The sequence below is a fragment of the Octodon degus genome, unplaced genomic scaffold (assembly GCF_000260255.1).
Source record: "Octodon degus isolate 3935 unplaced genomic scaffold, OctDeg1.0 scaffold00129, whole genome shotgun sequence".
In the NCBI taxonomy this organism is placed as follows: domain Eukaryota; kingdom Metazoa; phylum Chordata; class Mammalia; order Rodentia; family Octodontidae; genus Octodon; species Octodon degus.
The window spans coordinates 1743579-1768402 of record NW_004524705.1 but is presented as its reverse complement, the minus strand read 5'-3'; the positions used below and the strand labels follow the sequence as shown (position 1 = coordinate 1768402).

The 24824-nt window shown below is 46.4% G+C and overlaps 1 protein-coding gene and 1 pseudogene across 1 annotated transcript in view; one reads left to right on the top strand and one right to left on the bottom strand.

Annotated features, from left to right (window-relative positions):
* The first annotated feature begins 125 nt into the window (after nt 1-125).
* Nucleotides 126-24824, top strand: part of Ssbp2 (single stranded DNA binding protein 2) — a 182578-nt gene continuing 157879 nt past the window's right edge. The window contains exons 1-3 of the mRNA XM_023700977.1: nt 126-218; nt 13411-13472; nt 23505-23589. Of these exons, the coding sequence (XP_023556745.1) occupies nt 126-218; nt 13411-13472; nt 23505-23589 (240 nt within the window). The remainder of the gene's footprint in view (nt 219-13410; nt 13473-23504; nt 23590-24824) is intronic.
* On the bottom strand, nt 4947-5217 carry LOC101561857 (annotated as a pseudogene).

Genomic DNA, 24824 nt, shown 5'->3' with positions numbered 1-24824 from the left:
TATATTTCTGCTGAAAAGTGTGAGAAGGATTTATTTCCTGTCACTGTTGGTGTACATAATATTACTGCTGTGGAAAGATGTGCATTATTATTAGGATGAATTTTAAATATTCCTCTTCTCAATAAATGTTTTATTCATTTTTCAGGTTAGCACTCTATGTATATGAATATCTGCTCCATGTAGGAGCTCAGAAATCGGCCCAAACATTTTTATCAGAGGTATGTTTTATGTATTTTATGACTTGCATTTTTATGTCATATATAAATGAATGAAAAAATACTGTAACAGTTGTTTGAAAAATTGATTGCTATGTATTATGTAGTAAATGCTCAGTCATCAAGGTGCATAATACAGTCACTGTTGATCACGTCTTCAGTATCCTGAAGGGCTGTTTCTAGGCCATTTAGTAACATTCCAGGCAGCTTTGCAACCTTCATTCCCTTCAGAAACAGAAGGTAGTCTTAGCATGACAACATAATCAAGAAAGATAATCTTCTTTAAAAATGAAAGCTGTCATTTCTCCAGGTCTAACATTATCATATTTTGACATTGTTCAATTCTGGAAGACATGGTTTTTATTTAGTTTTGTTTGCATGGGTAATAGTTGATGGTTGTTTTAAGAAACATTTTGATAGACTTTTCTCAAATTTTTGTTTCTCTTTCTCTTCTTACTTTATTAAAATTTGAATCTGAGCTTTCCTGCCATGGTGTTTTTTCTTTGATCCACACTACGATGACAAGGGTATTTGGTTTGTTGAGTTGTGTTCTGCAGCAGGTGCATCATTTGCCAAGATATGCTACACATCTTTAATTTTTTTAAAAGAGATTTATGAGGCAGGTTGTACTTTGCAGCTCGTCACTAACTGGAATGATAATACTCAGAGCTTGCGCATGCACTCATGGTCATGCAGCACAGTTTCCCAGGTCTGTGCTTGCTCCCAGGCCCCGGTTTCCCCCTGAGCTGGACTGTGCAATGTGGCAGCCAATAGTCACAAGCACCTCTCAATCTCTTGCAATATGATGATTTGGAAGGAATATTATATTTTGAAGGCTTATTCTAAACAAAAAAATATAAAATTTCAATACATTTAAAATTTTGATCACATTGATATTTAGGTATATTGGATTAAATAAATGTATTGCTAAAGTTAGTTTTACTGGCTTTGTGGTGTGATATGAGAACACTTGTGGTGGCCCCATAGCTGGTCCTGGGGACCAGGCCCGTGCCCCTGATGGGCTGTGCCGCGTGCAGCCTCACTGTCCAGAGACCTCACAGGTATGGCCCTTGGGGCTATCTGAGGTGCCCCCTCGAGACTCATTTGCATCCCAATAAATACACAGGAAACACACACAACCCTAGACCTAGTCAGCCAGCGTGAATTCGAAGGGCACGCCTACTGGCCAAGAGCGCAGTGGCTCGGCAAGACACAGCAAAATTCAGGAACAGAGCGCCATAGTGAGAATTTATGCAAATCTGAGCAGAAGCTGGGTTTGTGGAGCTTCTTAAAGGCGCTAATTGCCGGGGCCTGGGCTGTCACCTGTCTGATGTAGTGGAGGAAGTGACTGAGATGTCCCTCATATTTGTGTCATTAACTGCAACCCACCCACAGGACGAAGAAAAGAAACTCAGGCCAGCTCTGGAGATGCAAAGGTTTTGTTTTTGTGTAGTTGGGCACCTGCTGGAGGGCCTTGCTGATCTCTTTTCTGTACCAAGGACAGCTGGGAACTGGCTGGGGGGGGTAGTGTCCCGGGACTTCCCAAGCCTGCACTTGCTCACAACATCAGGTCAGCATAGTGGGTATTAAATGCCACTCAAAAAGGAAAATGTTGTAATTTATTTAAGGAAGTTCAGATATTTGGGCTCAAGTGGGTTATGTGGGTAAAGCAGATAACTGAATTTTGTAGCTCAAGGCTCTGAGCTCACTGGGAGATGACACAATTTCTAGGGCAGTTTGCTAGAAATGGAATTAGAATTTCAGAACAGGTTCATACATTTTGACAAGTATTTACTATGATTTTATTTTCTCTGGCTGCATTTGGAAAGCAGAGCTGCACTTGGATACAAAGCTGATTGCTCTGAATTATGAGTCTGGCTCAGTTTTACAAGAGAAATCAGTTAAATTGACAGCAAACTGTTGTCATCAGGTAGAGGCAATGTTTCTGAATTTTGGAGATGAATATATGCACTTATCAAAGCTATTCCTCATTTTCTAACTAGTCAAACTCTGATTGATCCTGTGAAAATATATCTTTATTACCTAAATGACCAGTATTGGGGAACAGCTGGACGAGTTATGTGCTAGATCTGTGTAGACCTACATAGCTGGACTGCAGAACATTGACCGGTAGTAAAGGAAGCACAAGTGTGCCGTTGACGTGAGAACGCCTGAAGATGAGATGATACTGTAGCATGTATTTGTGAATATAAAGCATAGTAGAATAATAAAATTCTGAAGGTAATGCCGACTAGAAAAGCTGTTTGTCAGAGTATGGATGTTAAAGGGATGGGGGATATTATTCTTTTTGTTGTTGTTGTTTTTTGTTTTTTTGGCAGAACCGGGGATTGAACTCAGACCCTTGCGCTTGCCAGGGAAGCACTTATTCCACTGAACCATCTCCCTGGCCCATTTTTTTGGGGGGAGGGATATTATTCTTAATTGCAGGATTTTGCATATACTTAAAATATGGTGTGTACAAATACATATATTATTTTATAGCTTTTTTATGTATTTGATATAGGGTCTTACTACACAGCTCTGACTCGTAGTGATCCTCCTGTTTTAGCCTCCCCAGCAATGGGATTACAGGCATGTGCCACCTAACCTCAGTGGCTGGCTCAGCATGCCCAGGGGCAGGGCTGGCGTAGCACATGGTGCCAGGGATGGAACTCCAGCCCCTGTGCTTGTCTGAGCAGCTTAGTCCCCTGAGCTACCTCACTGGCTCTAGTTCTTTAGGAGTAAAAGTAATGGAAAATGTATTCTCTAAAATTATTTGAACTTAAACGTGGAGCCAGGAGGGAGATTTGCGGTAGGCTCCTGTGGAGTGCGTGCTGCACTTCTTCACGATGCACGGCTGTCTCTTTGCATTTCTGCTTCTGCGTCGCCCTGCCGGGCCTGCCTGCCGTGCTGTCCGGGCTGCAGGCGGGTGGCAGCTGCCTACCTGGCTCCTGTCCCCCACTCCAGATCCTTGGCAGTGCTCCTCAAGTGTGCCATTTGAGTGCAGGGTCGTCCCTCCGAGTCCATAGTGCCGTCTGCTGAACCCGTACCCAAAGCCCTTTGCACCCATGCACAGAAGTTTGTCCTTTACTTCTTGTAAGAAAGAACTTTCAAACATTTTCAAGTAAAAAGATGACAGCGTCAGGTCTGCTGCTGGTGTGTGTGATGCTGTCCCCTAACTACAGACCATACAAAAGCAGAATGTAGCATTTGACGCTCTACACTCCGAAGTCCTCTTTCTCCCCACTGTCCTTGGAGCACATGGAGCACTTGAGGTTGCTTGTAGTAGGATGACCTCAGCTGTTAGCTGCACTGGGCCACCTCACCTGAGCTCTCCCTGCCCTAGCCCCAGGTCTTTACCTCATCGAGAGCCGAGCCGTTACAAAAGGCATGAAACAGCAAAAACTACTTCCTGGTCTTATTAGGATCAGGAAATGACGGCAGGGGTTCCTGTTATTCAGATGTCCAATGCTCTTACTCTGGTTCAAGGCAAAGTCTCATACTTCTTCCAACTTGATCAGTGAGGACAGGAATGACTGTGATGTTAACGAGCTCCCCAGCTCCCCAGGATTTGGGGTGCTAGCCCTTTCTTTCCCTAGTGTAGCTAGGTGTTGGGGCTGAAATCTTGCACAAAGTCAGATGAAATCCCAGACATCCCTGGGCCATCAAGAATTAAACAGCTCTTGGCGGCTTCTGCTCCTGGTCAGATGAGAAGAACACATAATTATTGTTACTTACTCCAATTCTTTTCATTTTCAGCAAAAACAAAACACTGGACAAAACAGATACAAACTATTTCTCTAACTAGGCTGTGCTGAGTAGTTTAGGGTGAACTCTAGTGCATGTTAGGTTTGAGCCACTACTTAAGTAGTCAATAGAGTTTGTATGACTTTATTTTCTTGCTCATAAGGAAAGAAGATTAAGCATTCTTTAGAAATACTCTTTTTTTCCTAAGCCAAACTGTATCCAACTTTATTAAAGATACTTTTCATAAGCAATCATGGTATTTCAGGCAGGACATGGGCACACAATCTTTAATAGTATATAACAACTTTCAAACTCCCTTCTTGGACAGGCTACCAAAAATCAGAAAGCCACTATAAAATCCAATGAAGTCTTTATTTGAGACTCTGAAGTAGAGAAAGTTTAGAGTGAGGGTTGACATTTCGCATTTAGCATGTTGTTTAACAGCTTTTCACAAGCCGACCCTGACTTTCAGGAAATGAAAACGGCAGAATTATCAATCTGAAGATCCACAATCTAGAGAAAGAAACCAATTGCTCTTGTGGGACACCATCTCAACGTTATTGGCGGGTCCTGATTGCCTGACACCCTGGTAACAGCACTTTTGGGAATCAGATCCCAATAGGTCTCTGGGCTTAAGGGAGTTAAGCTTATGCTGATGGCAGAGGAAGGGATGACATAAAATGAACTGGGAGCTGTCCCGTACCACAAGGCATTTATGCCAGGGTGCTATATATGTCAACCTCAGGGAATCCCTCCTCCTGGGAGCCAAGAGGAAGTCTCTCAAAGCCAGCAGGGAGAGGTGCCTTCCCCACATCAGTCCAGCTTTGGAGACATTGTCCTACTGACATGCTCCTTCCCCCCAAACAATGATGAAGTGTTCTGTTGCTAACAACATAGCTTTTTAAAAAAGTAAAACAAAATTCTGCATTTTTATAGAACTTGATGAAAAAAAATAGTAGTACATAGTTATCAAAAACACACCCTTCACTTGGCGTCTCTAGCACCGTCAGCCTTTTGTGCTTGGCCTGTTTTGGCGTCTCCATTTTCTGCAGGGTTATTTCCACCCTTGCTGGCAGCAGCTTTTCCCTTTTTCCCTTTGGGCACTTTCTCTCCCTTCTCTGCAGGGGCCTTTTTAGGCTTGGGCTCTGGCTTAGGAGGAGCTGGTCTAGCAGACGACCTTGCAGACTTCTCTGTGGTTCATTCTTCACCTTGGCTTTCTCACCTTTACATCCCATTCAGCCTTTTTCTTGGGCATGGTGGCCACGGCAGCAGGTCCCAGGCACGAGACACGAGATGCAGCAGTGCAGCTTTGGGTGGCCTGGGGGTCGTCCTTGCTTCTCCAGACTGCTCCAGAAATATTCTTACTACAATCCTGCTTTACCTCTATTGTCCTTCAATGTTTAACAACTACTAACTGAATGTTAAGAAGTCTTTCCAACTCTGTATCAATTTTTGTTACTTTAGATTCACTAGAAGCTATCTTTTCTTCTGATTATATTTTAAGATGGAAAGACAATTCTTGTTTACTCCTGATGTTCTACCACAGAGTGAGGCTCACTGTCCTTAGCAAGTAAAATAGAGAATTTAGGCTGTTGGGCCGACAAGATAGATAGCTTAGCAGACTAAGCGCCTGCTTTGACAAATGTAGGGACCAGGGTTCGCTCCCCCATCCTGCATGCCGCATAGGTCCCACCCCCAGGGTGCACTGAGCTGGTGAAGGAGTCCAGGTATGGTGATGCACACCTGTAATCCCAGTGTTGGGAGGCTAAAAACAGGAGCATCACTGCGAGTCTGAGCTGCATAGTGAGACCCTATATCAAATACATAAAATGAAAGAAAAAAAAAAGAATTTAGGCTGTTAATCAGTACAGTTTTTTCTTTTACTTATACATTTTACATTGCTTGTGCCATATTATTAACCAACATCCTAAAATAGAAGCTGAAAACATGTAATGGGTTGCTTCTTCAGATTTTATTAGGAATGCTGTTACTAAACACCATAGACTCCAAAGTTCCACTGCCTTTCACCTTCCTAACGAGAGAAAAAATAATTATTTTTTCCTAGCCAGGTATTTGTATGTGCATTTGGGGGCTGAGTAGTGCAGCGGTGAAGCAGCAGCTTTGGGCCGGGCAGTCTGAGGAGAGATTAGGGTCCGCGTCTTTCTTGCTTGTGGAAAGGAGATAGCCGTCATAGCACTTCGCAGAGTTGTGCTGATGTGTACATGAGTTCATGCGCACACATTACTTGGATAAGTAAGTGCCCCAAAAAGTTATTTTAAAAAAGCTTCTTGACTATACTTTTCTATCTCGTGTCGTTTCTGCTCCCAAAGCACAGGGATAATGTTCTCCCGTGTGCACACGTGTTGCTCAGATGGCCCGCAGTCCTCCTTCCTACCTGTGGGTGTCCAATTTTGACTAAGGGGCTCCAGCCCAGCCCCCGGACCCTGGCACATCTCAAGGCCTCTCCAGCATCTCCAGGACTTCCTCAGGGGTCTTGCGGCTGTCAGTAAGTGCTCCTGTTGATTCCCACAGCCCCACTCTGGCTTGCCTCTGCGCTGAGCCCTTTCTGTTCCGAAGCTTTGCTTCCTTCACAGCTTTCTCCCTCCAGCCTCCCAGTGCTCTTGGCCCAGATGACTGCAGAAGGGCAGGGGGCAGCTGACAAGACGTGAGCACAATATGGGCAACGACGTGACTGCGAATGCTAACTAGGTCCAACTGAGGCTACGTGTTTTGGTCTTTTGCAGAGCATTTCTCCCCAGCTCTCTTCCTGAGGGTGCCTTTTGCATTCTTCCTCCTTTGTCCCTAGCAGCCCTCCTGTCCTGTCCTTCTCTGAACCTTCTCAGAAACCCCAGACTACTTCCTACAGTACCATTAGCAGCCACCTGCAGTCTTGTCATACAGAATATCATTTGCTTCCTTATAGAATCTGCTCGTTTTTCCCTAGTCTCAGAGGACTGTCTTTCTGGGTCAAAGAATAAAACAAAAACCAGAAACAAATATAGGAAGGAATTTTCCCAGCAAAAGTTTACCTTTAAGAGGACCTCGTCCCTCTACTGCGAAGCAGCACTGCCCAGAAACTCCCCATGGCTCTGCAGGGCTGTGCAACCTCTGCTGTCTATCTAGGCCACCGCTGGTCACACGTGACAACTGAGCACTTGTCACTCGGCTTCTTGGACGAGGGATGTTCAGTCAGGTTAATTTCAGATCACAGGCACCTCACAGGAACAGTGGGTACCATGGGAAGCCGAACCGTTATATGGTCTACTCCAGGGTACAGTTGGATTTTTCTTCTTGTTAAACTTCCATTGGTTTCAGTTGACAAATTGGCTTCAGATTTGCTTATTTTTCTGTCTAGTTTGGTGTATAGAGATAGATGTACCCATACCTGTGTGGTTTTAGAAGCATTAGTAGGAGCTGTCTAGGCACAAACCAAGCAGAGGTGCAGGGCTCTTAACACAGGAGCTGGCTTCATCATTCCATGCAATTAAAATGTTTTGAATGTTGGTTCAAAATTTAAAAATCTGAAAAGATTTAAGGTTACACCAAAAAGCTTGCAGCCTCTGAGCAACCCTGGGCTGTGCTGTTGGAGATGTTGTTGAGATGGGTTTGCATCTGCCAAGCAGCACCCTGCCAACCAGGCCAGCACACAACGGTGTTCCTGACACCCAGGTCTGCCCAGCCTTGCCACACACCCAGCCGCAGCTCCCCGTCTAGAGCCGAGGCAGGAGTTCCTCTTCTTTTTTCTGCTTCCACTCTCCTCTAGTGTCTCCTGCTGGCAGAACTGAGAAGGAAGCCAACTGGCAAGGAGGCTGGGAATGAAATCTGCAGGATCCAGCCCTGGTGCAGAGCAGAATGTGGAGTGGTGGGAGTGGAGCTGCGAGGTACCAGGCGGATGTGCAGCCCCAGTACATGGAGCAAGTGTGTGTGTGTGTGTGTGTGTGTGTGCGCGCGCGCACGCATGCGCGCACATGCGTGGGCACATTCACATGTGCCGGCACATTCACATGTGCCCGCACATGTTCTTGTGTGCATATTTCATTTTTTCCTTCATTTGCACAAATGTTAGTTTACTGTGCTCATGATGTTCTGTGCATTGAGTTTCTGCTTCCTTATTAGATTTTGGAAGCTGTGTGATGAACAGATTCATGAAGGTCGCCATTCTCTTTTTATGATTATAGAACATTTCATTCTGTGAAATGTTCCTGGTATGTTTCAGCAAGTCCTCTACTGATGGCCATTTTGGGGTTTTAGTTTATTGTCTATAACCATTACAAACAATGCTTTAATTAAATTTTTTCACACATGGAAAATATGTATATAACAAATGTGTTACGCATCTAACATATCGAGGATAAATTCTTAGAAAAGCTGCTGCATAGGCGAGTATGTAATTAGTTACTGTGCCACAGGCGTGCTGCCCCCTGTCCACGCATCTTTTCTCTAGGATTAGTTGTTTGATTCTGAGTTTTTATAAAAAACACTGGAGAATCCACTGGAGAGGCATACTCAGCAACAAGGCCCTGGAAGAGTGGAATTTGGAGGGGGGAGGGCCATGAAGCTTACAGGGAAGGGACAAGCAAATGCACCCTTTAGCCAACCAAATAAAGGAAGGCCCAGAAGTGGGTTTTCAGCAGGAGCAAGCCTGAGAGCTCGCGAAGTGCACACTGGGACCAGGGACATATGAGATGGGAAAGTGAAGCCAGGGACGGAAAGTGTGGACATAAGCCCCACGCGAACACCCAGCAGGCCCGAGCGCACAGCACTCAGGCCACAGAGCACGCTTGCTTATAAGCAGCACAAGAAGTGCTTCCAAGATGACCGCTGATGGGAAGGAGTAATTTCTTGCCATTCCTCAGCACAGTGATCATTAATGCATATAGGTTAAAAAAAAATGCAAAGATGAATATAATTTGAATACGGAAGTCTCAGCCAGGGGTGGTGACTGGAGGTTGTAGTCCCAGCACTCAGGAGGCTGAGGCAGGAGGATCGTTGTGAGTTCGAGACCAGCCTGGGCTACAAAGTGAGCTCAAGGCCAGCCTGAGCTGCATAGCGAGACCCTGTCTCAAAAACAAAATAGAGAAAGTGTCCCATTCTCCCATTACCTTTTTCTAAAATCTGGTTGTAAGTAGTTGTGAATTTGGTTGGGTTTCTTTGATGCGCACATCCTCAGGTGCACATTTTTCTTTTTCATTGAAGTAGAACAGGCTCGTCTGGCACACATTCCTCCCTGGTCTTCCAGCTTGAACAGCCGAGGCCTGCTGCTCCATCCGCGTCGCTGGGGCTCGCCCTTCCACGGCGCACTGCGGAGCGTGTGTCCCGGCCAGGCTGCTGGGCGCCCTTCTGGCCGCCCCTCCCTCCCTGCGCCCTTCCTTTCATTGCTGTAGCGAGGTGGGCTGGCGCAGCTCGCGGCTCTTTGGGCCGCTTCCTGGGCCTGTGTGGTTCCCTGTTCACACGCAGTGTGTAGGTCGTGATTTGTTTGGAGGCAGCAACAGCACTCACTCTGGGAATGCATGTCAGTGGAGAACTACTTTTCTTGAGAAATGCAGCCTTGAGTGTTATTCATTCAGTAGCTATCAAAGGATGGCGTCTGTGCTCAGGATGGACCCGCGTTCTAGCTGTTTGTGGCACAGATTTGTAATTTAAAGTGAGAAAGATGAACTCTCTTCCTCACACAGTAAGAAGTCCTGTGAGGCTGTGAGCAGTGATGTGCGTGACGCACCCGCAGCTTCTCTAAGGATAAAATGGTGTAATGCTTTTAAGAACCCACATAGATTACCGTCAGGTTCCTCTCCCAAAAGATCACAGCAGCGACGAGCCCTGCCAGGAGTTCCCCAGCCTCCTGGCGGCTGTGCGGAGCGGCAGCTCGTGGTGGTGTCAGCGGCCACTCGCGCCAGGCCAAGTGCGAGCAGACCTCAGCGCCCTGGCCGAGCCCTGGCTGTGCTCCTGCAAGGCCTCGGGAACTCAGTGCGCACTCTCCTTTGTAAAATTAAGGATAATGATTCATTAGAGGTCTGGTTTATTTCATAGGCAGCTTAGGTAAATCATGAGCTGTCGGGGTGCTCTCGACAGACTCGCTGCTTTGATTGCAGGGCTTGGGCATAGCTTCGAGGGCCCAGCCCTGGGCTCTCCGAGAAAGCCACCAGCTCCAGAGAACAGGATGAGCAGAGGTGGAGAGAAGAGCAGGCCAAGGCTCTGGGTACTTGTAGCTCTGGCAGGACATCGGAGTCCCTGAGCCATCTCAGTACTACCATTCCGTATCTTCATGAACCAAGATGATATAATTATTGATCAGCTACAATCATCAGATAAAGATGACACATGTAGAAATTATTTTTGTTACTTCTTAGGAGTATTCAGATTAGAACCTGGCTTACATTCATATAACATGCTCTGGCTTATGGTTCATAGATAATCTTTCTTTTTTAAAATTTATTTATTTATTTGGTACACAGTCTCACTATGCAGCTCCGACTGGTAGTGATCCTCCTATCTCAGCCTCCCCAGCACTGAGATTACAGGTGTGTACCACCAGCATGGTACGGGACCACCACAGCATTTGGTACCAGGGATTGAACTTGGGTCCTTGTGCTTGCCAGGCAGGCACTTAGACCGCTGAGCTATCTCCCCAGCCCGTACTTAATCTTTCCAACTTCATTGATTCCTGGAAGTTCTCCCATGTAGCTCTCTTAAAATGCATATCACATTCTAATCTTTAGAAAAATCTTCTTTGTTTTAGAGAGCAAATTACTTGTTTCTTCCAAAGCTGCCATTGTTTTACATTTTATGTATTTCGAACCCTAAAAACTTACCCCAGTTTCAGTGATCTCTAATGGTGCTGGTTTTCGCATCTCTTCCTTAAAGGATCTGCTGCGTGCGTACACAGATACAGCGTCAGTCTCTCTTGCGTGCACACGTGTGGGACCACTTTCGCAGTTCCTATTGTAAAGGGTCTTTGTTGTTGTTGTTGGTAGTGTTCATTTGGTGTGTCTTCTTTTTTTTTCTCCTAAAAATCCACTGGAGACAAGAACAAGAAAAACTTACTGCTCCCATAGTGGATGGTGAAAACTGTTCCTTGACTTTTTATGAAATTTATAATTCCAGTTCTTCTTTGTAGTGTTAGAGGCTCGTGAACACCCTACATTTGGTACCCCTCTGGTTGCGTGGTCTAAAGCTGCTTCTGTGCTGTTTGCCTGCTGTCCCTGAACCCAAACTGCCGGCCTTGGCCTGTTGCATGGTGGCCTTTGCCCCGCATGTTGCGTGCCTCGCTCCATCTTGGTGAAAAAAGAGCTCTTTCTCTTTTGTCTTTACTGCTGTCCAATGCTTAGAAAAGCTGCCGTGTAAATAACCACCTAGGTTTTCAGCTTCTGTATTTACTTTGTAAAATATATTTAGTCTGAACATTTAAAATTTTTGATGGTGAGCTTTGAGTCATCTGTACTGCAAAATATTGGAAAGTCAGTCAATGTAGCCATCTTTATTTTAGCTCATATTTTATGAAAGACATATACCCTCTCCTCAGACCAGGAATTTGTCCAAAGCTCAGTCCTTAAAGTAGAGGCTGCATATCAAGCTCGGTCTCTTACAAACCTCTGGGTCAGGGATGAGAACTGATGTCATCCATATTGACATTAGGATGATGATTTTGATGTGCGTTAAGATCCCCAAATACCTTCTGATTCACCAAGAAGAATGGAAATTTCAAAAGTAGGATCCGGGGCCAGGGAGATGGCTCAATAGGGTCTGAGTTCACTCTTGGTTCCTCGGGGAAAAAAAAAAAGTAGGATTCCCCCTAGCATATGTTACAGTCAGTGAAATGCGGCAGTCAGAGAACAAGTGTTACTTGCTGTTACGTTTCTCCGGGAGCTAAGACACCTCGTGGCTGCGGTGGGAGGAGCAGGGTAATAGGGCGGGAGGGTGGAGGAAGGAGACTCAGGGGTCCAGGGACCACTGCTTTTGGGTACATCCTGTGGCCCAGCAGGGATATGTTGTTTGGATTTGGGATTTTCCCAACACAAAGAAGTGACAAAAGTCCAAGGTGGCAGATAGGACAGTCACCTTGATTTTAACATCACACATTGGGCATGTCTATTGAAATGTCACACTGTTCTCCCCAAATATACAGATACACATGCTAACCATGTGTCAATAAAACATTTTAAAAAATTTAAAGTTAGGCTTGATGATACTTCAGTGGTTGTCTGAATTTTATTTATGTAGTAAGTCAGTTAAATAAAATACTAATCTCCAAATGATCTAAAGTAAACCAAAGCTTAATCTTGTTTAAACGATTAACGCTTGCTTCTCTCATCTATACCAGAAGCGCAGACAGTGCTCCTAAGTTCTGACAGGAATTGCTTTTTTTTTTGAAGATGTATGTGTGATTTCTACCAAGATATTTTACATGGTTCTGATGCATGAGCTAAAATTGTTTGGCGCATGCCTAAATACTTCAGTATTTTTGATGGAAGATCGGTGGAATTTTCTGTGTTGTTGACAGTGCTACAGGAATAAGTTTTTATAGGCATGCTTTTCTAGGGAAAGGAAAGAGAAGCCCAGCTGGCACCATCAGGCCTGTGCTGCATGCCGGCCATTTCTTTTAAGTGCTTTTCACTAAGTAGCGTGTTCCTCACAGCCTTTTGAGGTCGGTAGGTGCTGGTGGCCCAGCTTATAGGAGAGAAATTTCCGGAGAAGACCTCCGCGCCTTCCCCGCTGCACGGCAGCGCGCGGGAGCCGAGGCGAGCCCGCGCGCGCTGGCTGGGAGGCTGCGCCCGGGATGCTCTCATCCCGGAGAGGCCTGGAGCGGCGGCGCCTCTGCGCACCCAGACTCGCTCGTTAGAGCACTTTAAGCGTTTCAACAGGGAGAATTTGTCGTAGGGAGACACGGAAACAAATATCCACGAATTGAAAAGGGAGCACAACAGTTGAAAAGTGTCATAAAATGAATCATTGTCGTGAACGATCGCCAGGATCAGGACCCAACAAGGAAGAGGCTGCAGCCGGAGTGTTGGGCGGAGAAGCCGCGGGACGAGGGGTAGAGCCCACGCTGGCCGGTGCCAGGGATGCGAGCGCTCGGCAGCTGTGGCCCCGGGGTGGGTGCATCGGGGACCTGCCTTGACAGGGAGAGAGGGCGGAGCCGAATAGAAAGCCATGCAGTGGAGACCGAGGGGCCCGCAGCCACCTCAGCGTCCTGCGTGGAAAAGTGGACTCGTGCTGAGACCCGGGAGTGCAGGGCCTGGCTGGGGGAGGCGAATCAGAAACTAATGGTGAGGACCCTCCGAGACTAATTCAGTTTGTAAATCATAGTGTGAAGTGATGATTAGAAAACGTGAACAAACAATAATACGAAAACCTTAAAAATTACCATAGTATTTTAAATGGAAAAATATTGCTTTGCCGTATGTGCAGGGACAACTATTAAAGTATTTAATATCTTTCTTATTCATTTTAGATAAGATGGGAAAAAAACATCACATTAGGGGAGCCTCCAGGATTCTTACATTCTTGGTGGTGGTGAGTATCCTTCAGCCCATTTTCACTAGCTTGATAGGGCATCCCCGTAGGCCTGCACTGTACCTGCATATGATGTCATGCTTCCAGTTTTCCTTGTCTGAAATTGCTATCTGTGAGATAGATTTTTAAGAAACAAAAAATCAAAATCAGATTATGGTTATTTGACTTAAAGATGTTACATTGAATCAAGAAAGAATTGAAACTGGTGTGTGGACTCTTCAAGGGGACATGACCATTTTCTCTTAGTTCCCCAGAGTTACCGTGACACAATGCCGGGAAGTAGGCGGGTTACACAGTGGAAATTTGTTTTCTACCAGTTGTGGAGGGTTAGGAATTCAAGACCAGGGCATCACCGTGTTGGGTGGTAACAAGGGCGCTCCTCCAGGTGTACAGGCAGGCAGGCAGCCTCTCGCTCTGTCCAGGGGTCAAGCAGCTCTCTATCTTTTCTTGTAAAGTCCTCGTCCCACTGTGGGGCCCAGTGGCTACAGCTTTGGCCATTCCAGCTTCTCCTTCGAATCCTCACTTCTCCTCTTGGGGGAATTGAGGGTGAAGAGAATGGTTTGATTGGCATCTTTTATAAGAGGGCAATTCAATTTTAAAATAATAGGCAGTAATTAAACAAAATTGAAGAAGAAGAAAAAGAGTAAGTAATAAGCAGGTACTGAGATAAATTTATTTCATTTTCTTAAAAATAAGGAGCATAGGGGTAGGGGAGATGGCACAGTAGAATAAGCGCTTGCCTGACAAGCACAAGGGCCTGAGTTCAATCCCCATTTCCACAAAAAAATAAAATGGAACACATTCATGAGAGACTCTTCCCTGATCCAGTGCTTATAATAGGTACTGAACTATCCATGTGAATTTTAACAATTTGGGGGGGTATTTTTGCCATAAGTAGTGGTACCTTTGAAAATTTTATTTACTCATGAGGCTTTGGGCAAATTGCTTTTTTTTTTTTTTTTTGCAAACCTAGTAAAATTTTTTAATTGTATGCTGTCAAAAAAGCTTATTCAGTGCTTTGTATGTGCCAGGTGCAATACTTCAGATACTAGGGACACAGTAGTAAATAAAACAGATCCACCCCGCTACCCTCCTGCCCGTGGCTGTCGACTCATAGGCCAGCGGCAAGGGGAGCTGGGGAGCACGTGGTGAGTGCTGTGCTGCGGGTGCACGCCGAGTCCGCTTCACCTGAGGAGCCGTGCTGTTCAGCTGCGGCTGCAGGTGTGCAGGGAGTCAGCCAGAGGCAGGTGGAGAGACAGAGCAGGAGAATGTCACGCCACCACGAGGACTGTGAGGTGCAGGCCGAGAGACTGTCCCGCGTGGGGAGAGTGGGAGGGTGCAGCATGGTGGGTGTTGAGGCAACAGCGTGCTTAAGGATGGCCCTGGGTTAACAGACCAGGAGCTGAGAGTTTGGTCATTGTCTTAGTTACTTTTCTCTCCTGTTACTGAGACAAAATACCTGACACGCAACATGAAGAAAGGAAAGGCTTGCTTAGCTCACCAGTGTGGAGGCTTCGGCTGTAATCAGCTGGCTACAGGACAGGCTAGTACAGAGGCAGCAGTTTCAGGTGGAAAATACAGCAGAAGTAGCGACAAGGGGGGAGAGAGCCTCTTTTTTCCCTTGTATTGGAAGCAGGCTCCTCCCACCGCAGGACAGATGTAACACTCCCCACCTCCCTGCCCTCCTCTTGCACAGGATGAGGATGTTTACAAGTGAGGGTCCTGGCTCTCTGCTCAGTGGCTAAACAGTGTATCAACTGTTACGGGTTAGGTCAGAACACACCTCACATCATCATGGCGGCCAGTCGTGGGGCATAGCTGGGATGTGCAGCAGCAGAAACGCTGTCAGCGTCAGTGCAGTGAATGGCAGAGAAGGGTGCCTGGGCCAGAGTGGGGTCAACAGGGAGGAGGGGCAATGGGAGGACGGAGGACCCAAGACTTGGAGCCGCACTTTTGCCCTGGTGAAAAGCTGAGCTTCTGGGGCACACTGGCCTCGAAATTCATGCCAGCACCTGGGGCTGCAGGCTGGCGGCCAGTTCCATGCGTGTGATGTTCAGAAAAGATGGAGACAGGTCGGGGAAGAAGTGGACTTTGTAGACAGCGTGTGCTTCAGTAGTGTCCTAGGGAGGAGGAGGGAGAGGAGCCTAGGAAGGAGGCGGGCAGAGCAGGAAGAGTCACATCAGAGAAACTAGTAATAAGGGCGGGCTTCAAGAGGAAGGAGAAGGCCTCGCTGTACCGCTGTGCCAAGGATGGCGGGGAGGAGCGTAGTAAGGGTGACTGTGCTCCTTTGGGGGAGGGAAGGCCATCCATGACTTGATGCATGCAGCGGGCCTGTGACATCAGGAGTGGGAGGGGCAGCTGAGGGCATCTCCTTCCAGAGGCTTAGCTGTGGGGCAGGAGGTGGCCATCTGGATGGGAACGGCATTCACTGTCTGGCACTCACAGGAAGAGGTTGATCAGCTGAGACTGAGGGTGCAGGCCTGGGGAAGCCGCGGTACCTCCCTGATGCTGTCTGGAGCGGGGTCATTTGGAGCCCAGGACAGCAGGGAGTGGGAGCGCCACTCTGCTAGTGCAGTGAGGAGCATGCAGGCGTGTCCAGAGGGCGAGAAAGTCAGCTTGTATTTGGATTGCAAACAGAGCCTGAGGACTGGCACTCAGAGAAATACAGGTGGTCATGGTGAGTTTTGGAATGAAGAATAATTTTTAAAAACACTTGAAATAATTCTGTGTAGATGCAGAGGGAGAACAGAATAGGAACACACAATATTCCAAACAGTGCTTAAGGCTCCACTAGTACTGGGGCATCTGAGTTCATACGACATCGTGTGCCCAAATCAGGACGCTCCACTGTGCCCAAGGGCCCAGCTTTTGTGCAACAGTGGTTAGCAGAGGAAACATTTGCATGGCTGAGCTCGGCTCTTTCTCGGCTTTGGTGAGAAGCATTTCTCACTAGTGCCACATGTACCCATTTCTTAGAGAAAAGCCCTCTGCTGGCGCCAGGCCGATGCTCCCCACCGTGACACTGCCACTAGCTTTCCACCTCTGTTCTGAGGCCCTGTGGTTTCCAGGGCTGCTGTGGCTTCTGTCTCTTCCCGTCCTGTGGCAGGGGCAGCCATGGCCGTGGGCTGAACATTGCTGCTGTGTTTGGACTGTATTTCCAGCTCCATCTGTCCCCGTGCTGCCTTCACAGCATTAATGCTGTCCTCTTGTACACTATTACCAAAGCCAAGTGTCCCTTACACGGCGTGCACTTGTGACACCCAGATCTACCCTGTGAGTCCCTAACTCTCCTGATGTCACAGCACCTTCTCGCCAGTGAGCCCCGCACCTGCTGCGTGTCTCTAATTAGGCGTGCAGGACCCCTGCCCCTGCCGAACCCGAGGGCTAGCACAGGGGCACTTGGAGGCTTTCTGCTAGCACACTCATTTCATTTCATCTCTTGCACCTATTTCTCTTTTACTCCCTTTCTTGTAAGCCTAACAGAGCCCCTGCTCTCAGGGACTTACTACACTCTTTGGCTTTTGCTTCTGTACACTTTAGTTTGTTGTTCCCAGCAGTCAGAAGATGTGTCTCTTAAAACTACCATTTGTATTACTCTTTGATTCAAAGGTGCCTTTGATCTTCTAAGCCACAAAGTGTGTATAATTGGAGATATCAAATAAATTCCAAATAACTGGTCCACAAATATTTTCAAGCAATATTTTTCCACTTAAATCTAGTACATGTGAAATATATAGGAAGAATATTTCTTTGTTTTTTAAAAGCACGAGAGTATTTTTAATGTTTCTAATATTTGTCCCCTAAAGCTACTTGCATGCTCTGGAGGTCCCAGCTTCATCTGTACAAGTCAGTGACTCCTGAGAATGTCATAGCTGTGGTCTCGTGAGGAGGGCTGAGCCCAGGGCCCCTCCCGCTTGCAGAAGCGCCCATCCTGTGCGTCCCTTATCTCCTTGTCCTGAGAGGCCCCACTGCAGGCTTCAGGCCCAGCAGGTGCCGTTGTTTTCACTGGGCTCCTCTAGCATCGGGCTCCAAGAGCTGTGTCCCAGTTCGGGCTCGTAGTTGCGGTGTCTTCGTGCACGGACCAGGAAGGCGGGTGCTGCTGCTGAGGACCAGACGACTGGGGACTCTGTCTTCTTCAAGAACTCACTGCTTGCTCCTTTGGTCCAGTTAAGGCTGTTGGGTAGACCAGTTGTAATATTGTGACATTTCATTTCTATTTTTTTATAGAATGTTAGAAGTGAGACTTTTTCTGTTGTGTGAGCCTCCATACCAAATGTTTACAACATGTAAAATGATGCAGCTTTTAGAGAAATTGGTAGTGAGAGAGGTCAGCAATTGAAAATATTATAAAAGAAGTAGGTGTTGGTTAAAGTACCAGTGCAAGAACAATACTCACTTCAGTGTAAGGAAGCTAGTCTCATAAACTGAGCTGAAAGTTAGTGAGGGACAGGCATTTGGGGAAGGAACAGTTAGTATACAGGTCTCAAAAGGAGATGGTGTGAGTAAGGAATGACAGGCAGTAGAGCAGATGGCCACAGGAATACAAGGAAAAACTAGGAAGCCGCAGACCATAAAGCCAGACGTAACACAGGGGCTGGATCAAGAATACTAGACTCTGAGGACGTGAACCTAGAGCCCCAAGATTTTAAGCGGGTGCACAGCATGTCCAGTTCTGATGTTCATGAGGCATCAACCTAGAGACAGCTCAAAGAGAGCTGAGATCCAGCCAGGATGAGTCTGCCTCGCCTGTAAGTGGCCCAGTGACAGGGAGATAAGCACAGTGGTTCCAGGTAGCCCAGTGTCACAGAGTTCACGGGAATGCAGAGCTCCCAGGGGCTAGATTTGGGTGCTGGCCTAGGTAGTGGTGACGCTGGCTAGTGGAAGGAACGTACTGCAAGCGGTGTGGTTGCAGGGTCAGTGTTAGCAGAGCGGATCCCTCCTGAGCCGCTCAGAGGTGAGAGTCAGAGCTGGTGTGTCCCCTGAGGAGGCTGTACAGTGATGGGAACTCAGCTTTGTGCACCCACAGCAGTGGGGAGTTCACGGCCAGGGCTGCCACCCCGGAAGTCAGCACTCGTGTGGGTAGATGAAGAGGAGCTTCCAAGGAAAGCCACAGAAAGGGAAGCGAGCAGTGGAGAGAAGAAAGTGTGGAACGCGTGGAGCTTCTCAGGCCGAGAGAAGTTGGCTGGAAGCTTTGCTCGAGGGCCTGTCAGGAACGAGGCACAGCTGAGCGGGTTCGCGAGGCCTAGGAAAGCGCGTCCGCATGGTCACTTCAGGGAGGACGGAGTGAGTGTCCTGTTGGCCTTACCTGCTGGGAGGCCTAGAGCTCCCCTAAGAGAGACAGATGTATCTTTGTAGTAACACTGCGCGGTCGGAACATGAGCCATATGCACCCACCACAGTATTTGTGGAAACTTGTGCAGTGGAGCTTCTACCCTTCTTTCCATTAATTGACTGATTTTTAGTTCAGCTCACCAGTTGTTTTGCATTCTTATTTACCATGGATTACATGTCTTGGGCAGTCTGTGATATAGCATATTATATTGACCAGGCATTTAATAATTTTTAGAAAAATTTGAAGCAAATGATTATTGCACATTTTAGAAAAGAATTTTTTTTTAGAAAAGAAAATTCTGAGTATCTTTCCCACCCATAATTCTTATGTGTATGAACATACAGATGCTTCTAAAATAGTTGATGCATCTTTTAAAACACAGTGCCCTACCACTAAAGATAAATTTGTCCATACGTAATTTCTAATTAATTTTATTCTTTAATTTTTATAAGATATAACATTACTGTAGACTTACCTCTGAAACTCTTCTGATAAGTGGCATTTTTTTATTAATTAAGTTATACATTTTACATATATACAATGATCACTTTCCTCATAGGGAACTTGTACCTGTACGTAATGTTGTGACTTCTCATTTTCCCCAATCCCCTCTGCCCTTCAGCCCATCTTCCCCTTCCTATTTGCAAAGCTTTGTTTCCATTTTTTCCTTTTTAAATCATTTCTCCCCCCTCCCTCCCACCCCAGCCTGTTCTCTTTCCTCTGAGCAGTCGCTACCATTCGCGGTGCCTGCTGCGCGCTCTGGGCCTCATGTGCTCTTCCAGCTTCTCACCCTGGGGAGCCAGCTTGTGTTCGCGCACATGGGTCTGAGTTGTTTCACTTACGAGGAGAGTCTCAGGTTGCATCTGTTGCCCAGAAATGTCTCAGACTCACCCTTCCTTATGGCTGGGCTGTAGCATTCTTCAAGCCTTGTCACTGCCCATCCCTTGGGCTGGCTGCTTGGTGTTGGTAGAGCACAGCTGTGCCTGCACAGAGAGGCCCACTATGTCATAGGGGTGCAGGACTGTGCCTAGGACAAGGCCTGCTGCAGGAAACCTTTTGAAACAATACACACATTTGTTTATGTTTATTGAAGATCACATGTGAGTCATACTGGATTCTTAGAAATAACACATATAAACTTATTTTTTAAATTATTGTTAACTTGTCTAACTATCTCTAAGCCTGATCTTACAACTTTGACACACTAAATCAGTGAGGACAGACCTAGAAACAGAAGTGAAACAGCACACTATTCTCTGACTACTATTTAATTATATATGTGTAAATAATCATTTCTCATACTTACTTTATAACTTGTAATAACGAATCATTTAGAAGTAGCATGATAGAAGAAAACTTAGGGCAAGTTTTATGGGACTTGCTGGAAAAGTAAGAATATTAGGCACAAGAGAGCTGTTCAGCTGATTGCCATAATATTCTATGTAATCTATGATTAAACTAAACACAGCTTAAACATTACATTTGAAAGTTCTGGTTTTCAGGGCCTTGAAGTTCTCTAGGAACATGAGATCAAGTAATTGAGTAATGTGTAATTCACAGCACTCGATCCAGGTGACAATCTTTGCTGGATCTTTGAGTACCTACAGGCCTTGCCCATTGTGATCTCAGTGGAGGTGTAGGGAGGCCCAGTACAACTGGTCTCATGCTCCTAAAATTACTAGATTTATTTAATTGACTTTTGTTCTTATCTTCTTTGTATTTCTTTCTTATTGCAGGAATTTAATAATAAGAGATAAATTTTCTTTCCACTTAATAGGGAAAAAAACAAGCAATGCCTTCAAAGAAACGATGGCAGGACTCAGTGTTCCCTGCTGTTCCTCTCTGAGGCAATCTTGTTTGCCTGGACTGAGAACTCACACTGGTCACGTCCTTCAGAATGTTTTCTCTTAGCAGAGGTACCCAGATGGCGAAAGTCTTTGAGTCAGAAACTCAGGTTCAGCTAATCATTGTATTTGCTCTCGCTGCTTCCACCCCCACCATGTTGGCCACCAGAGAAATCTGTGACTGTCAGCATTTATGCAGCTCCTGGTGGCATTCCTGCTGCCATTAGGCACACTGTGTGCTTCTGCATGGCCAACGCGGGGCTTCTGTTGCAGCATTTAATCTCCCCAGAAATCCCAGGATACTGAGGAGGACATGGTGTTTCTGGCCCTGGAAAAGCTTGCTCAGGGCTCCCCATAGCTGGTCGGCAGAGAGCAGGCATCCTTCTCAGATACATCCTCCCCCAAACCTGCTGTTCTTGACCATGGGCATAACCAGCCTTCCATTTCATAGGAGTAGAAAGGTAGAAGGAAATAACTGTGTCTATGTTATAATGGCCTTTATGCAAAACCAGTACTCATGAGGCTATTTTCCTGGACTTTGAGCCCCTTCCTTGTGCTCCTTGTCAGCTTGATGCATGGAAGGATGGTGAAGCTTTGTACATATGAAAGGACAGCCAGAGCTTCATGTACATGAAAGGACAGCAGAGCTTTGTATGCACAGAACGACGACCAGAGCTTTGTCTACACAAAACAACGACCAGAGCTTGGGATATATAGAAGGACTTCCAGAGCTTTGTATACACAGAGGGACGGCAGGAGCCTCCTATTCACAAAAGGATGGCCAGAGCTTTATATACACAGAAGGATGGGCAGAGCTTTGTGTACATGGAAGGATAGCCAGAGCTTTGTATACACGGAAGGACGGCCAGAGCTTTGTATACACAGAAGGACGGCCAGAGCTTTGTGTACATGGAAGGATGGCCAGAGCTTTGTATACACAAAAGGATGGCCAGAACCTCATGTACACGGAAGGAAGGCCAGAGCTCCATCCACATGGAAGAATGGCCAGAGCTCCATCTACACGGAAGGATGGCCAGAGCTTCGTGTATACGGAAGGATGGCCAGAGCTTCGTACACATGAAAGGATGGCCAGAGCTCCATCTACATGGAAGGGCGGCCAGAGCTTCATGTACACAGAAGGATGGCCAGAGTTCCATCTGCACGGAAGGATGGCCAGAGCTTCGTGTACACGGAAGGATGGCCAGAGCTCCATCTACATGGAAGAATGGCCAGAGCTCCATCTACACAGAAGGTTGGCCAGAGCTTCATGTACACAGAAGGATGGCCAGAGCTTCGTACACATGAAAAGATGGCCAGAGCTCCATCTACATGGAAGGGCGGCCAGAGCTCCATCTACATGGAAGGGCGGCCAGAGCTTCATGTATATGGAAGGATGGCCAGAGCTTCATGTACACAGAAGGACGGCCAGAGCTCCATCTGCACAGGATGGCCAGAGCTTCATGTACATGGAAGGATGGTCAGAGCTCCATCTACACAGGATGGCCAGAGCTTCATGTACATGGAAGGAGGGCCAGAGCTTTGTGTACCTGGAAGGACAGCCAGAGCTTTGTATACATGAAAGGATGTCCAAAGCTTTGTGTACATGGAAGGACGGCCAGAGCTTCATCTATATGGAAGGTCGGCCAGAGCTTTGTGTACATGGAAGGACAGCCAGAGCTCCATCTACACGGAAGGACAGCCAGAGCTCCATCTACACGGAAGGACAGCCAGAGCTCCATCTACACGGAAGGACAGCCAGATCTCCATCTACACGGAAGTACAGCCAGAGCTCCATCAACAAGGAAGGATGGCCAGAGCTCCATCTACATGGAAGGAAGGCCAGAATATCATGTACATGGCAGGACGGCCAGAGCTTTATATGCATGAAAGGATGGCCAAAGCTTTGTATACATGAAAGGATGGCCAGAGCTTTGTATACATGGAAGGACGGCCAGAGCTTTGTATACATGGAAGGACGGCCAGAGCTTCACATACATGTAAGGACAGCCAGAGCTCCATCTACACAGAAGGAATGCCAGAGCTTTGTGTACACAGAAGGATGGCCAGAGCTTCGCATACATGGAAGGACAGCCAGAGCTTTGTTTTGCAAGAAACATGTTTTTAATAGGAGGGAAAAAGGAGTTTAGAGTGGATTGTTTTATTTCCTAAATTCCTTATTTTGGTAATTGAAGGGGGAAATAAAGATGATATATTAAGAACGTATATTCATTTTATCAGTGTTATTTAATGGTGAAGGTATATAGGACTTTTAGTTGGATGACAAAATGATTCTGAAAAAAATTAATGAACCACTTCATTCCTTAATGATTAAATTAGCATAATAAGGCAGATGTGGTGCATTCCTGTAATTGCAAGGATTGCAAGCTTGAGCCCAGCCTCGACAATTTAGTGACTTAGCAAGACCCTGTTTTGTAAGGAAAGAAAGGAAAGAAGGACGGAAACAAGCAAGCAAGCAAGCAAGAAAGAAAGAATATTATGTACTGTGCCATTCTTCATTGGAAAACCATTATAAATTACTTTAACCAAGTCTAAGTAAATAGCCAGTCACTAGAATGAAATGTTAAATTATTAGCTTTTTGCAGTCCTTGGGTTTGGTTTCCAGAGCACAAGCACAAAAGTGTTGTTTTAAAATTGTTTAACCTTTAGGAAAGTTCCTCCTGGGTGTTGTTGTGGGGGGCTGGGGTTGCCCGTCTGCTGCAGAAGAACCAGCCAGCTCTGGATGAGGGGAAAGCATTCATTGCCCTGAAGGAAAGATTCTGCCTAATCTCGGGCTGTAGAAGTGCGATATTCCTCCTGTTTTATGTGGCTTCTCAGTGTCCTCTGGTCACTTTGCAGTGTATTCTGGGATCTCTACTGTGCGGCTCCAGAGAGGCGGGAGACTTGTGAGCACTCAAGTGAAGCCAAGGCCTTCCATGACTACGTAAGTCCCCTTCCGGTGGCATGGCTGTCTTGTGCCATTGCTTTGGTTGTCTCTTCTTTTGTTTTGGCCCTGAATATGTTGGTTGGTCTTTCTTCTTTTTCTTTGCAATCTGGACTCATGCAAAAAGTGAAATGCCATGGACTGCTAAGGGCCTGGAAGCTTGTGCCGGCTTGACTCCATGCTTAAGGGATGTTTCTATCACTTCTGACTTGCAAGATTCCAGGTTTGATAAAGTGGAGTTGTCATTCTTCACTGTTCAAAGAGATCCGCCACAAGAGTTCTAGATTTATGACAAGCTCTTTGTTTGCATATAAGGTGTTTAATGTAGAAATATTCTGTTGTCCTTTGTGCCTTTTAATTATAGAGCATAAGACTAAATCTTGTATCTTCTCCACAGAATGTAGTTCCACAAATGAAATTTACCCTGGGCTGATGGAAATAGCAGATATTAGTACAGAAGATGCTAAGCAAAAATGAAAATGTGATTTTGTTTTCCTTAAATTCTGAAGGAAGAGCAGTCTTTGGCTTAAACTTTTTTCAGTATGCCAGTCTGATTTTAGGTAGCTGATTCTGTCTGGAAGTAGAATGGGAAAAGAAACAAAATAAGGAAAAGTTTCTTTAGGGAAAAATTTCACATGAGAATGAGGAGATGGCACCAAGAAGGACCTGGGAAGAAACTGTCGCGCTGGCCACAGAGAAGGAGAGTGGAGGCAGCCGTCTCCAGAAGTGCAGCTGGGGCCAGGGCTGAGGGGCTGCCTGGTCCCAAGCTCTGCAGCCTGAAGCAGAGAGATGCGCGTCCAGCTGAAGAGGAGGATGCCCTCTGCACAAAACCCACGAAGCAGACGTAGGCTCAACAAGGAGAGAGACCTGTCCTTCTGGTGAGAGAGATCGAATCTTAGACTGCAGAGTAGAATTAGGCAGAATTCTGACTCCCAAAGGAGCACAGGAAGAGTGTGCGGAGTTGAGTTGTGGTGTGAAGAAAGATGGGTGTGGTGGTGCCCGCCTGTAACCCAGCACTAGGGAGCTGAGGCAGGGGTATTGTTGCAAGTTCAAGACCAGCCTGGGCTACAAAGTGAGCTCAAGCTCAGCTTGAACTGCACACCAAACTCTGTCTTAAAAACACAAAAAGACATTAAAAAAAAAAAAAAAAAAAGACACTGGGCACCGTGTGGACAGCCTGTTTCCTGATGGTACCCTCAGCTGTGTCAGTCACCCTTGTCAGCTTAATGTGTGCT